At 43.5% G+C, this 17,124-nt stretch overlaps 1 protein-coding gene across 2 annotated transcripts in view; it reads right to left on the minus strand.

Annotated features, from left to right (window-relative positions):
- The window catches only part of LMNB1 (lamin B1), a 107,890-nt gene that overhangs the window by 30,539 nt on the left and 60,227 nt on the right, over nucleotides 1-17,124 (minus strand). For both annotated transcript variants that reach the window (XM_033928984.1, XM_033928985.1), the window contains exons 3-4: nucleotides 7,448-7,573; nucleotides 1,854-2,024 (exon numbers count right to left, since the gene is read on the minus strand). In XM_033928984.1, coding sequence (XP_033784875.1) covers nucleotides 1,854-2,024; nucleotides 7,448-7,573 — 297 coding nt within the window. The remainder of the gene's footprint in view (nucleotides 1-1,853; nucleotides 2,025-7,447; nucleotides 7,574-17,124) is intronic.

The following is a 17,124-nucleotide window of genomic DNA, read 5'->3' on the forward strand; positions in this document are numbered from 1 at the left end:
GGTATGGGGGTTGTTTTGAAAAGGTGTGGCGGGGGGGTATGTTTTACAACACTATGCAGGGTACAAATTTTGTTATCTTTGCTATAAATATATATATATATATATATATATATATATATATATATATATATATATATATATATATATATATATATATATATATATATATATATATATATATATATGAGATTTCCACCCACTTTTGGGTGGAAAAAAGTGCGTCTTATGGAGCGAAAAATAAATATATTCTAATTACCACATGCATCAGAACAGACAGCTGGGAGATTTAAAATTTATCCCAAAGATTTATCCCAAAGCTTTTAAATATATTAATGAGTCACCAAATTGTCTGTCTTACAGAAACATGAATTCAGAGGCTGGCAAACTGAACATTTACCTAAAAAATGATCCTTTACATTTTTATCTTATAAAACCATATTATTTCATATATAAACTCTTTATAATAAACAGTTTACTGGCTACCAATTGCCTCTCTCAGAGTAGGATCGATTGACTGAATATTTTATCTCACACTGAAGGGGATAAGGATACATTTGAGTTTACTTAACTCTCTCTATAAAATAAAAAGTTAGTTTTATATTACCCAGTAAACTTTCCAAAATTTTTGCAAGAAGAAATAAAAATCTTGCTCCAAGATCCAGGGTATCCAAGAGGGACCTATCATACTTTGGCCCCTAATTTTATGGTTATGACAGATTTCTTAATTTAAAAAAAAAGAAGAAGATGATCTACAGTTTTAAATGGGGATTGATTGTCATATGCAAATTGTAGTGTGTTTGGATGTGTTATTGTTATCTGGTGGTGCTAGTAAAGATTAATTTTAAAAAAATTGTTTCACACATTTGGGCATCTTAATTTTTTAAATGGACCAAGGCCTAATGATCAAGTATTGTCTGCATCCCTCCACAAAAAAATATAGTGTTAAACACACACTGGAGGATGAGTTGGAATGGTGAGAGATGAGGTCCCAGTTCTCACAATATGTAAATGTACTCCAAACGCTAATAAATGAGTTATTCCAGTGTTGGCTTTACATGTATGCTGTAAATATATTTCTGATAGGTGTTGAAAGAGCCCTTAGTAAGGGAAACAAAGAAACTCCCTTGTGGCTGTGAATTACACATAGAATACCTTCTTACGATATTTTGATACTTGGGCAAAGCTCACAGATTTTCAAATTCTAGCTCTACACAATAAGTTCAATTTTAAAAATGTATCCAAACACAGGAACAACATGATGCCTACTCTACAATCCTTCGACAACACAAGCAGCAGTATTCTGGATTATATGCAAACAATTTTTTTTATTGATGACAACCGAAAAGCACAAAACATCAATCATCAAAACATTCAAGAGAGAATACAATCAAAATGTGACAACCTTTTATAGATTTGTTATAGTTGTCCTTTATCTTTATTTTCTCTTGTATTGCATCCACACATCAAGGGGGGTGGGAGCGGGAGAGGGGTATTATTTCTTATGGTAATGATGGATGGGGGAAGGAATTTTTATCTTTTGTATAGATTCCGATTGTTTATAAGTGCTTATTTGATTATTATTATTATTTGTATGTAAATTGTATTACACTTTTTGTTGGGATTAAAAACTAAATAAAGTTAAAAAAAAAAAAAATTGACAACCTACCAGGAAGCCTAAATCTTGTAGTCATCAAACAAAATTTTCTAATGTTGTACCACTATTTCTCACCCCTTATATATCTAGAGTACCTGAATGCAAGAACCACTTAGACAACCTCCATTGATAGGCGGGTATATGAATAAATACACTGAATTGGCTCTTTTTACTTTTTTTCCCTAGGATTTGCTCTCACCTTGGCATGGTAAGTCTGTTCCAGCTCTTCCTTGTAGAGTTTTACTTGTGCATCCTGTTGCTCCCTCATGTCAGTCAAAGCCTGGGCCAGCTTAAACTCGTACTCAACCTGACGCCCTGTATCCACTTCCACCAGGCGAGTCTCATGCCGCCGTCTGGTCTCCTTGATTTCCTGGGGCAATTGGGGGGGGGGGGGAGAAGAGTGGAAAAAGATCAACAAAGGGTTACCTTCCAAGAAGCACATAAGTAAGGAGAAAGTTCCAAGGATGCTTAACAGCTCCTCTGAAGTGGTAGATCTGCATTATCCAGTGAGTTTTAATGGTACTTGTGGTCCCTGTTGAGGCTGGTGTGAAGTAAGTACTAACTGGTGTGAAGTAAAACAGAACTTTTGATGCAATTCTTTCAGCAAACAAAAAGGATAGGTAGGTGCTGGGTGACCAGAAACATACACCGCACATACACAAATGCTCAGAAAATGCCACTAATTTTAGTATTATACACAGCAAGGGGGAACTTAACATGACTAGAGGGATCTATCCAAGCGTCATAGACCTTTTAATATTGCAACAACAAAAGCCTGCTGCAATACAACTTACTTGCTTCTCGTTTTAGCATTAGCACATTTTGTATTACTGTACTTCTTGTACCATTTGAAACATACAAAGTTTAAAAAAAAAAAAAAATCTGCCCTAGAAATTTAATCTCTCACATAGATTTCTCACAGGGAACCTATTAGTGTTGTTCAATGCTTCTGCTAATTCAAATAGTCAAGGGTGAGCAAGGTTTTTCCAATTCCAGAAAAAATATTCTATGTAATGAGGTCTGCTCATGAGGAAGAGTATACTTGGGAAGTTACACACTTATCCCCATCTTCTCATGAGTTCAGAGGAGCTACAGGATGGATTCAATATTGGGGCCATCCAGAGCAATGAGAAGCACACACCTACTAGGAGCAGCCATGGGTAAGCCAAAGTTGGTTTCTTTATCAGAGAAAGCAGCACAAATGCTGTTCACAGGAGCTTTGGGACAAAAGCTGCTCCCAGAGGGAGAACCAAGAATTTAGAGATCAGTACATTTCTGCATCCCTTTGTTAGTCCCACAGAACTAACTCTAGAAAGCCATCTGGCCGTAGGCATTGCTACAAGGTGAAAGGGGGGGGGGGAGGGGGCAGAGAGCAAGTGCCACCCCCAAAAAAGGGCTTGTAACCTCTGTTCCATGCATATACTCCAGAGCCACAGCAGATTTAAAACTCTGAACTTGCAGAAAATGCCCCAACACCCACTCAGCTGCCATCAGCTGCACTAGGGCCAGCTGAGTGTTAGGGCTGCAGTCCCACTATGCTGAACGGCAATAAAGGAAACTGCAGCGCTTTCTCCTCTGCCTGCATTGCTATTGGCTCTGCCGATTCCACTCCAACCCCAAAACCAAAGTCACTTCCTGTTTTTGAGGGACAGGCCTGGGACCAGCAAAGCCAACAGCAGTGCAAGCAAGAGGGAAGGTTCTGGATTTGTTTACTTTATTTACAATTGACTTAGCGGGACTGGAACCAAGTGCTAGTGCTAATGGCAGCCAAATGCTTGAGAAGGCAAGGGATAAAAGTAAGGTACAACGCTTAATCAAGAAACCCAGGATTGGGGAAAAGGAAAGTGATATGCTTTTTTTTGGGAAGGGGGAAGTGGGATGATAGACACAAAGAATTAGTGTGACAGTAGTGTGACAGAAGGGAGATTGATCAGCATGGGGTAGAAGGGTTACTGGAACTGGGTGGGGATGGAAAGAATAGGGACACAATGCTATTCTCTAAAGGACAAATAGGCATTATATTCTCACATGTGGGAGATGCCATCCACAGAACCTGGTATGGACACTACTAAGTGCAGCGTCACTTTAAATTTTTTTAAAGGCAGTGACCATACCATGCACGTTCTGATGCCTTTCCACCCGATGTCGGCTTGCAGGACCTACAGGTCTTAAGTTTTCCACAGATCTGAGAAGCTGTGCCTTCAGTTTTCTCTTTTAGCACATCAAATTTTGATATTTTTATACCTTTTCATTCTTATCTTTCAGTTTTTTTTGTACCTTCTCATCTTTATTTTTCACAATTTTTGTCATAATTCTATATTTTTATTGTATTCCTGTATTTCTCTCAACTTTAGTTTAATTTTTCAACTTTTGAGGGTTTTTTTTTAGCCTTCGGGCCACCTTGAGCCTTTTTTCCTGCCCAGGAACATCAGTAATTGCGGGGTCTCTTTCCACTCGAGTACCCTGGGACATTGAGCCCTTTGATTTAGCGTCTGCTGTTTTCACCTCCATGTCAAAGGCGGTGCCAAGTGGCTTTAAAAAAATGCTCTCTATGTAATCAGACCATCTCAGGCTCTGACCCACAAAATTGGTATGTTCTGAACATTGGGACATTGACTATGCCCTCTGTCTTTGTATGAAGAAGAAATCACTTAAAGCCCAGAAGCTTCAAGTCAACAAACCTTTTGGTACCACATTGGTATCGACATCCAGCATGGTGAGGAACTTGAATCCTAGACAAGGAAAAGAAAACCCGAACTGGATCTCCACAGAAATAGCCACAACAAAACAGAAAATTGAGTTCCAACAATAGGATAAAAGAGTGCTTTTAAAAGTCTTTATTGATCTCAATAGTCCAATGACCCAACACTGTCCATGTTTCGGCTCCAATGACCCTGCATCAGGGGTCACGTCGACAGTGAGACGGATGTCTCAAAATCATAAATTAACTGCAAAAAATATGTACTGCCTTGAATTGAAAAACTATAATTGAGTCCACTATTTTCACTTGAATGGGATTGATTGGCTGAAAATGGACTCAAGCTGCCTCTAAATTGATTTCCACTTCTAAGACTTGACTGGTGAAGAATATCTGACGATTGGAGCAATTAAATATCTGTGCAAAGATCTGCAACCCCCATAGCCCTTATTGCTCAGCCACAGAAGAGGTTGATCTACAAGGGCTGTGGGCGTTCAGGCTAGAGAGACTTCTTTGGTCAGTGGTTGGAGGTTTTCTGATCAAGTACAAGATGTAGCTCTGAGTGACAACCGATATGTTGTGATGAGAGTATAATGCTGATGAAATCTGCCTCTGATAGAAGACTGGGAGGAAGATGCAGGGAAATGTTGGTGATGATCTCTAGAAAGGAGTCAAAAGCAGGACTGCTCTTTGAATAAAAATTGAGGTTGTGATTTCTGTGTCCTTTGTTGTCTTGCAGGGGGTCACTGAGAAGGTGGCCTAGAAGATGATGAAGATGGCTGATTGTAACGCTGTTTGGTGTTATAGTAATATGAACATCTGGATGAGGCAGAATATCTTCTACAAGATGAAGACAGAGGTTTGTGACTTAGATAAAGTGGTTATAGTATTTTTTAAAAATCTTATCTGCCACCTCAATTTTATCCTCAAACAGGTCATCACCTTTACAAGGAGTATTAGAAAGGCACCACTGAAGATATTCATAAAGAAACGTCAAATGCATCAAAGTTCCTCTTGCCATATACTTTCTCACAGTGAACAAGCTTGAAAATAATTGCTAAAATTGTTTTTGTCTGGAGAGAGGAATTTCTCAAACTTTGTAAGGATTTAAAATAAATGGACATGTATAATTGGTAGTTCATAATTGTTGATGAGCATACATGATTGGAAAATGTGTTTGCCCAAGAGTTCAATGTCCTGGCTTCTCTGCCTGGGAGGAGCAGAAGCATAAGACTGAGCTGATCGTTTGAGAGCAGATTCCACAACTAATGAATGATATTGAAATTGTAGCCAGGCTTTTGACAGAACCCTTTTGAATTCTATATATTGTGTCTATCCTTTTAGGAGCTACCTGGACAAACAGGGAATTCTCCCAGTTCCTAAATAAAAATTTTTTTATAACCCTATGCAAAAGTACCTTAAAGCATTTGTTTGATGGCGCCTCACAGTCAAAAGAGTTCAGAGTGAGGTTCTTCCTGTTTCCATTTTGATGGGCAAAGCCAACCAATTTTCCTCACAAAGCCAGTAAAAGATATTCTCTCTGGCAGAAACTTGCATTGTGAGGAGAAGGGGAAGTTTTAAATTCAGTTTCCAACTGTTTTTAGAGTGATTAGGAAGAGTCAACTGGTATGATCATTATCTTATCAGGCTGTTCAGTTGTGGAACAGTTTTCCATTAGAAATAAGAAAAATGGGAAATGAAACTGTTTAATGTAAAGCTCACTGAAATTATCTTCAAACATTGCTCAAAGTGTGTGGAAATTGGATACTAAAAGATGGATATTAATTGATTAACACTTTCTGGGCTGTACAGTGTAACAGAAGAGTACAACTTGATATATCCCACATACTGGTTTGGAATTCTGACTGAAACCTAAGGAATGAGAATTTTCATGACTCAATATTTGAGAATGGAACAGTCCTTGGTTTGTTCATATAATTCAAAAAGTGACTCTGTGCTAAAAGCTATGATTTGTTTTGAAAGACTGGAAAGATGAAGATTGTATGCTATAATAGTTTAAATGGTATATAATATATTCAAAATAGAGTATATTGGGCAAGATTACAATATATATAAAAAAAATAAAAAAATAAAAAAGGGGGGGAAAAAAAAATAAGAAACCTAGATTTGTATATTTTTTGTAAAGCTTTAAAGACCTACACATACTTTTTTGAACTGAAATTTCAGGCTTTTTGTGCTCTCTTTTGCATGTGGAGATATATGTCACAGCAAATGTTCCAGTGTTCAGGACCCAGTCACTGGGTACACCAATTATGTGGGTCAGGGCCTGAAATGGTCCGATTGTTTACAAATCGAGAATATTTCTTAAAGCCACTCAGTACTTGAGGGAAAAAATAACCAATGGCACGAAGAGATCAAGTAACTAGGATGCCAAAACCAGTCAACGCTCCTGGGAGGAAAAGGGGCTGAGAGGCCAAAAAGTGAAAAATTGAGAAAAATGAACCAAAGTCAGGTAGAATACTGGAACCTGATAAAACCAAGAAATTATGAGGAAAATACTGCAAAATAAATATGGGAAGACACAATAAAAAGCAGCTTCTCAGCTACGTAGAAAATGATGAACTGATGATCCCATGAGCTGCCATCAGGTAGGAAGACACCAGCTCTGCCTAAAGATTTAAAGTGACAGTGCATTTGGTAGTATTCAAACTAGTTTCTGTGGATGACATCACCCACATGTGAGAATATTGTACCTGCTTGTACTTGGACAAAAGCGAATACAAACATCTGTTAAATGTGTGTGTGTAAGATTCGGTTTGTTTGTTTTTATGGTTGTTTTATTGTGATCTACCTAGAGTGTAGGCAGAATATAAATTTATAAAATTATTTATAAAGTATTATAAATTTATTATTGTAAACACACTCCTGTGTTTATTTATGATGCTTATATATTTACACTTACCACAAAACTATGCACACTGGGCAGAAGAATGGAAGATTTTTTTACATGTCTTTTATAACTATAACAAGCTCAAATATCAGCACACAGCACCACCAAATTTCCCATTAGAGAGAGAGTCATGCTTACACATTTACAATGGTATAAAAAAAAAAAAAAAAAAAAAAAAATTTACCTCTTCATAAATATTTTTGCGGAAATCTAGTTCTTCTGCCAGTGACTGGTACCGGTTTTCAAGATCCACTTTAATTAAAGTTTCTTCTGCCAGTTGCTTCCTGGCAGCAGCTAAGGCGGCTTCCAGCTGTACAAAACAAAAGTACTTCATGAAGTTAGATCCTTTTGCAGGGCTAGTTTTCTGTCACAGTTTGCACAGTACCTCACTTCTGCTGAAACAATAGGACATTCACCTCCAAGATTTAATAAAAAGGTGCGAGTTGCCAGCATGAATTAAACACTTTTTAGAGCCAAGTTTAGAGGGATTGAAGGGGGAGGGAAGGAGAGATAAAGCAAACAGTATGTTAAAGCAAGTTTTAATTATTTGAAGCAAATTAAGAGCCTGCTACAAACTAGTCACCATTAGATAAGAAAACCCCCTTTCATCCACTTGGCCTGCCTGTTAGCAAAGTTGAATCTGAAAGAAAAAATTGGATGCCTACTGAAAGTAGAGTTTTATCCCATCTTTGCCAACAGGACTGAGAACAAGTTGGAGTGCAATTTTTTTCATGCCTGTGGACAGCAATAAAACTACTAACATAAATTATACAATATAATCCTGATTATCCGGGATTCAAGCAACCAGCACTCTCACCCAACCGGCAAAAAAATTGCGAGCAAAAAAAAAAAAAGTCCTTCCTCCAGCCTCTGAAGCAGCAGCAGTCCTGATCAGACCCCCACACACCCCCAATCCCTCCCTATAGCTCCCAAAGCAGCAGCGGTCCTGACCCTCTAACCTCCCTCCCTCCAGTCCTGAAGCAGCAGTAGCCCTGACCTGTCAACCCCCCTTCCCTTCCTCACTTACCCAAAGCAGCAGTCCTGACTCACCAACCCTAGTCCACCTCTCATCTTATCAAAGCAGCAGCGGCAGCACTGTAAACAGGCTGTTTGCAGCCAGTCCCAGCAGGACCTTTCCTCTGCCATGTCTTCATAAAGCTAAGTAATAGCATTATAAGTCACCTATTTCAAGTGATGTTTGCTTTCATGAAACATACAAAGAATGCCATCATTTTTGAAGTAGTTTTAAAAGACTGATATATTCTTTAAATTTTCCTGGCTTGGAGCGTGATCATTATTGAAAAAGCTGCAATGACTGGAAGGTAAACTCTGTACCCATACTGGGGAGGTATATACATTCCCTGAAGAGTTTCACGTCTCTGAGCAACTTCCAAATTTTTGATCAATCTCCATAGACAGGTTTTAAGTGAGGTCAGTTTACTTTTTGATGTCTTCTGACATGACAGAGGAAAAGCCCTGTCAGGGCTGGCTGTGAACAGCCAGTTTACAGCGCTGTCTCTGCTAAACGGCTGCCGATGCTGCTTCCGATAAGTGAGGAAGGGAGGGGGATTGACTGTCAGGATTGCTTTGGGTAAGTGGGGGGGGGGAGTGTCCAGGAGGCCAGACCCGCATGGAGAGGGAGACCCAGGGAGGGGGTCCAGCAGGGTGAAGGGCAGATAGATGCTGGACCCATAAGCAAAAGGGGGGGGGGGGCAAAAAGGGGGAAAAGAAAGTGACCAGACCAGAAAGGAAGGTGAGAAGGGAGGAACAGATGCTGGACATACAAGTGGGGTTGGGGGGGGGATGAGGAGGGGAGACAAAACGATTTTATAGTAACTCTCAAGCAACCAGAAACTACAGTTATCCGGCATCTACCAATCCCCATGGGGGCCAGATAAGAGTTTACTGTACACAGACTTCTTACACCACTGACATATATGGAAACCCTAACAGCAACTTAAGAGTTCCACAGAGAGGGTTTTGAAAACAATTTTACAGCCAAACTAAGGGCCTCATTAAGTTCTCCTTGTCCCCATACAGAGATCTAGAAAAAGAGCCTTCATAAATTCAAGCTTTAAGTTTTATAGCAGCTATAGATCTTTAGAAGTATGACCTTTAAACTCTGAGCCTTCTTTACATTGTTAAAAGAAAGCAAAAACAACAACAAAGCCCTATGCACTGAAAATGAGGCCTCCAAATCCTTTCCTTTATTAGCTTTCAGGCAAGGGACTGGACCTTGTAGCATTACAAGACCATGCTCTGAAACAGTACTAGGGGAATTTGTCCCAGGTACCTGTTACCACCTGTGAATCATGAACAAATATGCTACTGACAACCAATGAACAAATATTATAATAAAAAAAAAAGTTATTTTGTGCTAATGGACATTTTCTTGGGACTTCCTTAGCACTGTTTTGGTTTGTTGTTTTTTTAGCTGTTACTGTCAGAGGTTGCAAAATATTTGGCACTTAAGATTTTTTAAATTTAATTTAATTTTTATTTTCAGCTTTTTAAAATTTTACTTGTTATTTTAGTATGTGGTTTTGCTTTTTTGGTCTATTTTTTTTTTTCTTTCAAATACATTCATATATTTTTCGCTTCTCTTCTTTTGTTTTCTTTTAGCTTTCCTCCTGCACTCCTAGCTTACCTGGCTTCTTCCAAACTCCTTTCCTGTTTCCCCTCTCAGCACCTTAGTACAGGACTCAGCAACAAAGGGCATCCCTGATATGTGGCACATTGGCTGGAGCTTCACTAGTGACAGTAGCTTCTTAGGCCAGGATGGGCAGCACTTCCATCCCTATTCCCCCCTCTACTTCAGCAGTACACCTGCAACCTGGTGGCAGATATTAAGCCTCTAGGGGCCCGATGCATAACATTCCGATTTTTCCCCAACAGATGATGCTCAGCTCAAATAGCATGCAAATGATATGCATGCTATTCAGGTGGAGCACTGCTGGTAAAAGGGGGAGGAGCTGTGCCTGGTGCTTGCTCAGAGTGGCAATATACTAGCACAGCAGCTCATCCTTTAAAAAAAATTAAAAACCCTCCATCATTCTTCCCTCACAGCTGATTTGTGGCTTCCCCTGCTGGTTCCAGAACTCCGATCAGCTAATCGTGGCTCTACCAGCAGGGGAAACTGCAAATCAGCTGACGGTGATCCTCCCCCTTACACACACACATACTCCGGTCGATTCCCACCCCCTCAAATAAATCCCTAGTGGTCTCGGTCAAGCCCCCCCACTAGCTCAAGGAACTGACCCTCCCTCCCACCTAGATGGCTATAAGGCCCCTGGATACCCCCCAACCTTATTTGAAGGCCAGCAGGAGGGATGTCCACGCCCTCCTGCCAGCAAGCCCACCTCTTCAAAATGGCATCCTACCCAGTGCATCCTGGGATGCACTGTGAGGGACATAAGGTCTTGATTGGCTCAGGCACATAAAGCCCCTCCCTGGGGTAGAGCCTTAGGAGCCTAAGCCAGTCGGGGTCTTACACCCTTCCCAGTGTATCCCAGTATGTACTGAGAAGGGGAAGGCCTACCATTTTGAAGATGCAGGCATGCTGGCAGGAGGGAGAAGACATCAGCTGATTCATGGCTTCCCTGCCAGCGGGGCTGTGATCAGCTGATTTGGGCTTCCCCTGCCAGCTCCTGCTTCAGAGCCAGCAGAGGATGCCTTGACCAGCTGATCGCGGCTCCAAAGCTGGCAAGGGAAACTGCAAATAGGCTAGGAGAGAAGGAGAACAATGGCAGGTATTTGTTTTCTTTTTTAAAGGGGTGCAGCTGTTGTGCGTGTGCTGTGTACATGCACAACACACACCAGCTACTTGCAGCTCCAGAGCCGTCAGAAATTAGCAACCCTAAAAGGGGGGAGGGTATTCCCTTTTGAGCACTGCTAGGAGAGCTCATTTAAATATTAATGAGCTCCTAGCAATGCATTTGCATAGGGTTCTCAGTGGCTGCTATTATGATCGGTAGCAACCAAGGACAACACTTGAGCATAAGCAGGAGTTTCCTTACCAGTAAGACTGATTACTTGCAAGAAAACCTTTTGTGCATTGGGGCTTTAGAGTTTTCCAGCTGCAATTACAGTATTTTTATAGAATTAAAGTGGGAAAAGCATGCAAAGCAGGGCACATCTAATTTTAGAACTTGATGCGTCTTTTCACCATTTTTAACCCCATATGCAAAGGTTTAATCCCATTCCTGCACCATACTACATAATTCAGCTGAGACCAGGAAACTACTACACCTATCTCAAAACACCATATACATTTCCATCCAGAAAAAGGATTACCCCAGGTTTTATATATATATATATATATATGGAAAAATTATGTTCTACCTGTTAATTTTCTTTCCTTTAGACACAACAGATGAATCCAGAGACCAATGGGATAGCATACATTTACCAGCAGGCGGAGATAGTATTGCTCCTTGCCCAAGCATTTGGAGCCATCACTAGGCATAGCATGTAAAAAACTTCTTCCCCATAACAAAATTAAAAAGGTAATAATACATAATACAACCAATAATAATAACCGACTGCGAAAGTTGCAAAAGAAAAACCTCACAGACAATATCCGGAAAGGGTGGGGCTCTAGATTCATCTGCTGCGTCTAAAGGAAAGAAAATTAACAGGTAAGAACATAATTTTTCCTTCCTTAGCAACAGCAGCAGATGAATCCAGAGACCAATGGTATGTAGCAAAGCAATCCTCAATCTGGGTGGGAAGCAAACGCTGCCTCCGCAACAACCGAAGCACCCAACGCATCCTCCGCATGCGCCCCCACATCCAACCGGGAATGCTAAGAGAAAGCGCTTTCAGAAGACCAAGTAGCCACGCGACAAAACCCCTCCAAGGACAAAACCGCTGGGCTGAGTCCACGTAGCCACCATTGCTCTGGCTGAAGGTACAAGAAGTCCTTCCGCCAACCACTTCCCTACCATCAAGCAAGCGTAAAGAATGTCCTCCTGGACCCATCGATCGATGGAGGCGTTGGACGCTGCCATACGTGGGACGCGTCCTTGGAAGAATACAAAGAGGTTAAGAAAAGCTCGCCTCCCCATTCCACCTCCAAGGAAGCAGGAAGGAAAAGAGAGAGCGGCATAACAGACAGGATGACACCACCTAGAAGAAATAGAGGCAATGTCCGAACTGACACCCCAGAATGAGTAAATCAGAAATAAGAATCCCCGCCGTACAAGGCCTGCAACCCAGAAAACTGCCCGAGTTGAAGCCAAAGCCACAAGAAACACCATGCTCAAAGTCCCAGTCTTTTATAGTCTCAAAGGACAAGTTGGAAACAGAGCCTTCTGTAAACTGTGAAGAAGTACCCTCCGGACAGGACTCCCCTATAGGCGTACGAATATACTATACTCCGTTTAGGAACTGAGCTACCAGAAGCTGAGAAGTGAGCGAAGAGCGAGATATCCAGCCCTTGTAACAAGCTAAGATTGTCACTTGAAGCTGAAGGGCAGTGAACGCTAAGCTCTTGGCAATACGCTTGTGCCAAAAAAGAAAGAATATAAATCCTAGAACTCTGGAAAGGTGCCAATGTTGAGAAGTATCCAAGAAAGGAAAAACCTCTAAACGGAATCATAAGCCACAGGTGAAGTCGACTGTATCGCATGGAGAGGAGACGAAATAACCAGCTTCGCATAACCCTTACACGTCAGCCATGACTATTCAAAAGCCCCGTCATAATACCAAAGTAGGACGAATATCCATTTTGATTGGACCCTAGGTGAAAACATCCGGAGATACCAGGAATCTCAACAGGTTGGCCGTCGAAAGACTCATCAGATCCGCACAGCAAGGATGGCGCAGCCAATCTGGAGATTCTCTAACGACCGTGTCATGAAAGAGAGCTCGAGATGGGAAACCATCCAATCATCAGCCAGGGGAAAACAACGAAAAAGAGAAACCAGAGGCGAGAAGAAGCAATGATGCTACCCCCTCTGACTGCCATCCCCAGTGTATGCCGAATAAACAAGGAAGCAAGGAATTTCGAGACGAAGCCAAGAGGTCTAGTTCTAGGAGAGCTCACCTGAAAACAAAGCTGGAACGCCTGAGCAAACAGGACCTAATGCCCAGGATGTAGAAGATTTTAATACAACTACAATGTATCATTTCTAAAGCACAGAAGGCGTACACAGCACCATACATGGGAACATACAATAGTCGTCCATGCTCAGATTTTTGTGGTGAGCAAGAATCTAAATCCAATACCTGTCCCATAAAAAGAGGGGCAGACATAAGAGGAAGACTAGATTCCACCCCTTGAAGTAGAACCATTACGGAACTCTCCAACTGAGGACGTAACGTACCGTCCGGGCTGTAGGAGAATACCACCATCAGTACACTGCCCCAAAGGACCATCAATGTCATTCCGGAACAACGGTCTGAAACTCCAGAACCGGTAGCCAGACTGTGCTTCAGTCCAGAAGAATGAACGAATACCGACTCCTTGCGCTGAGAAATGAAGGCACTGAGCCCACCCAACCTGACAGTCTAGGGTGAGTGGCGACATGGAACCAGACCAGCAAAGACCGAGGAACGCCTTCGAAAGGAGCAATCCCGCTGAGTCACCAAAGATACTGAGTGATGCACGAGGAGCCTTCTAGAAACAACAATTAGAGCCTCGAGATACATGGAACCACTGGAACAAAGGCAACTGCAGCAGCAATCTCAAGTGAAAGCGAGCTGAAGTTCCCAATGGAAATAAGCACACAGCGTGACCTCCGAAATGTTCACTGTGAGAAACTAAGTCAATAGAAGTGATCCAGCCCCCAGACTGACCAACAGCCTCGTCTTGGGCACCAGGACGCCCGTGGACCAGGTATGCTGAAAAGGGAAACTCGATACATAGAGACCCTAACGAAATAGGAATCTGAGGAGGACTCAAAGTTGCAAGCATCCTGAAAAGTTCAACGCCGCCAGACCTGACCACATAGCATTTTCCCTCCTTCACGAGAAGGCCGAAAGAGCCATCGGAAGAAGTCATGAGTCCAGCAGAATGAAGTGCAGAAGGTCAGGAAACGGCTGGATGAGAAATGGCAGTTCTGGAAGATAACGTGGCGATGTCAAATGGAAACGCCGCCCGAGGACGTCAAAGCAAAGATACGACCGAAACCGCGGAATAATTCAATATGTAAACAATCTTCGTCGAGAGCCTACACTGAAAGGAACTGCCGCGGGTGAACCGCTGTAAAGCACAGTTACTTACCGTAACAGGTGTTATCCAGGGACAGCAGGCAGATATTCTTAACGCATGGGTGACGTCACCGACGGAGCCCTCGGTACGGACCTTTTTAACTAGAAGTTTCTAGTTGGCCGCACCGCGCGTGCGCGAGTGCCTTCCCGCCCGACGGAGGAGTGCGTGGTCCCCAGTTAGGATAAGCCAGCTAAGAAGCCAACCCGGGGAGGTGGGTGGGACGTAAGAATATCTGCCTGCTGTCCCTGGATAACACCTGTTACGGTAAGTAACTGTGCTTTATCCCAGGACAAGCAGGCAGCATATTCTTAACGCATGGGTGACCTCCAAGCTAACAAAGAGGGAGGAGGGATGGTTGGCCATTAGGAAAATAAATTTTGTAACACAGATTGGCCGAAGTGTCCATCCCGTCTGGAGAAGGCATCCAGACAGTAGTGAGTAGTGAACGTGTGAACTGAGGACCAAGTGGCCGCCTTGCAGATTTCCTCGATGGGCGTGGAGCGGAGGAAAGCCACAGAAGCAGCCATAGCTCGGACTCTGTGTGCCGTGACAGCACCTTCCAGTGACAGACCGGCCCGAGCATAGCAGAACGCAATACAGGCAGCAAGCCAATTGGAAAGCGTTCGTTTGGAGACAGGATGACCCATACGGTTAGGGTCGAAAGACAAAAAAAGCTGAGGAGAGGAGCGGTGAGCCCTGGTACGGTCAAGATAGTAGGCTAGGGCACGCTTACAATCCAGCGTGTGCAGCGCCTGTTCCCCAGGATGGGAATGGGGCTTAGGGAAAAAGACAGGCAACACAATGGACTGGTTGAGGTGAAAAGCTGAGACCACCTTAGGAAGAAATTTAGGATGGGTGCGCAGGACCACCTTGTCATGGTGAAAAACAGTGAAAGGTGGATCAGCGACCAGTGCATGCAGCTCACTAACCCTCCTGGCAGAGGTGATGGCAATCAGGAAAAGCACCTTCCAGGTAAGGAATTTGAGCGAAGTTGAGGCAAGAGGCTCAAAAGGAGGTTTCATGAGAGCTGATAAAACCACATTCAGGTCCCAGACGACAGGAGGAGGCTTCAGAGGCGGTTTGACATTGAAGAGACCTCTCATGAACCGGGAAACCAGAGGATGAGCCGTGAGAGGTTTTCCGAGGATAGGCTCGTGAAATGCAGTGATGGCACTGAGGTGGACTCTGATGGAGGTAGATTTGAGACCAGCATTGGACAGAGAGAGCAAATAGTCCAGTACAGATTCCACCGCCAAAGAGGTGGGATCCTGATGATGCCGTAGACACCAGGAGGAGAACCTGGTCCACTTCTGATGGTAACATTGGAGGGTGGCCGGTTTCCTGGAGGCGTCCAAAATGAGACGGACAGGCTGAGATAGATTCTCTGGAGAGGTCAGCCCGAGAGAAACCAAGCTGTCAGGTGGAGCGAAGACAGATTGGGATGTAGTAGAGATTGATGCTGCTGTGTAAGTAGAGTAGGAAACACAGGAAGAGGAATGGGCTCCCTGGAGCTGAGTTGGAGCAGGAGGGAGAACCAGTGTTGTCGTGGCCACCGAGGGGCGATGAGAATCATGGTGGCCCTGTCCCTGCGGAGCTTGAACAAGGTCCGCAACATCAGAGGAAGTGGAGGGAAGGCATACAGGAACCGATCCTTCCAATCGAGCAGGAATGCATCTGGTGCCAGACGATGAGGAGAGAAGAGTCTTGAACAGAATTGGGGCAGCTGATGGTTGTGAGGTGCTGCAAAGAGGTCCACCTGCGGAGTGCCCCATCGAGCAAAGATGGAGTGGAGTGTTGGAGGATCCAGTGTCCACTCGTGAGGTTGAAGTATGCGGCTGAGATTGTCGGCCAGGGAGTTCTGTTCGCCCTGGATATAGACCGCCTTGAGGAAAAGATTGCGGGCCGTGGCCCAGGTCCAGATGCGTAGGGCCTCGAGGCAAAGGAGGCGAGATCCGGTGCCGCCTTGTTTGTTTATGTAGTACATGGCGACTTGATTGTCTGTGCACAGGAGAAGAACCTGGGGGCAGAGAAGATGCTGGAACGCTTTGAGAGCGTAGAACATGGCTCTGAGTTCCAGGAAATTGATGTGATGCTGACGCTCTTGTGGGGTCCAAAGACCCTGGGTGCGTAGATCCCCTAGATGGGCTCCCCACGCATAGGGGGAGGCATCTGTGGTGATGGTCATGGAGTGAGGGGGCAGATGAAAGAGTAGACCCCTGGAAAGATTTGAGGAGTTCAACCACCATTGGAGAGATTGCTGAAGAGATGATGTCACAGAGATGGGATGAGAAAGAAGATCCGTCGTTTGTGACCATTGGTTGGCGAGAGTCCATTGAGGTGTCCGGAGATGGAGGCGTGCCAGAGGAAGGACATGAACTGTCGATGCCATGTGGCCCAGGAGGACCATCATTTGTCGGGCAGGAATGGTGGGATGCATGAGGACCTGACGACAGAGATGGAGCAGGGTCCACTGACGATCGGGGGGAAGAAAAGCCCTCATTAGAGTGGTGTCCAGAACAGCTCCGATGAATTGAAGTCGCTGGGTGGGAAGCAGATGCGACTTGGGGTAGTTGATCTCGAACCCCAAGAGATGGAGGAGAGAGATGGTGTGATGAGTAGCCTGTAGCACAAGGTGAGGCGACGGTGCT

This window comes from Geotrypetes seraphini, chromosome 1, assembly GCF_902459505.1.
Source record: "Geotrypetes seraphini chromosome 1, aGeoSer1.1, whole genome shotgun sequence".
Classification (NCBI taxonomy): Eukaryota; Metazoa; Chordata; class Amphibia; order Gymnophiona; family Dermophiidae; genus Geotrypetes; species Geotrypetes seraphini.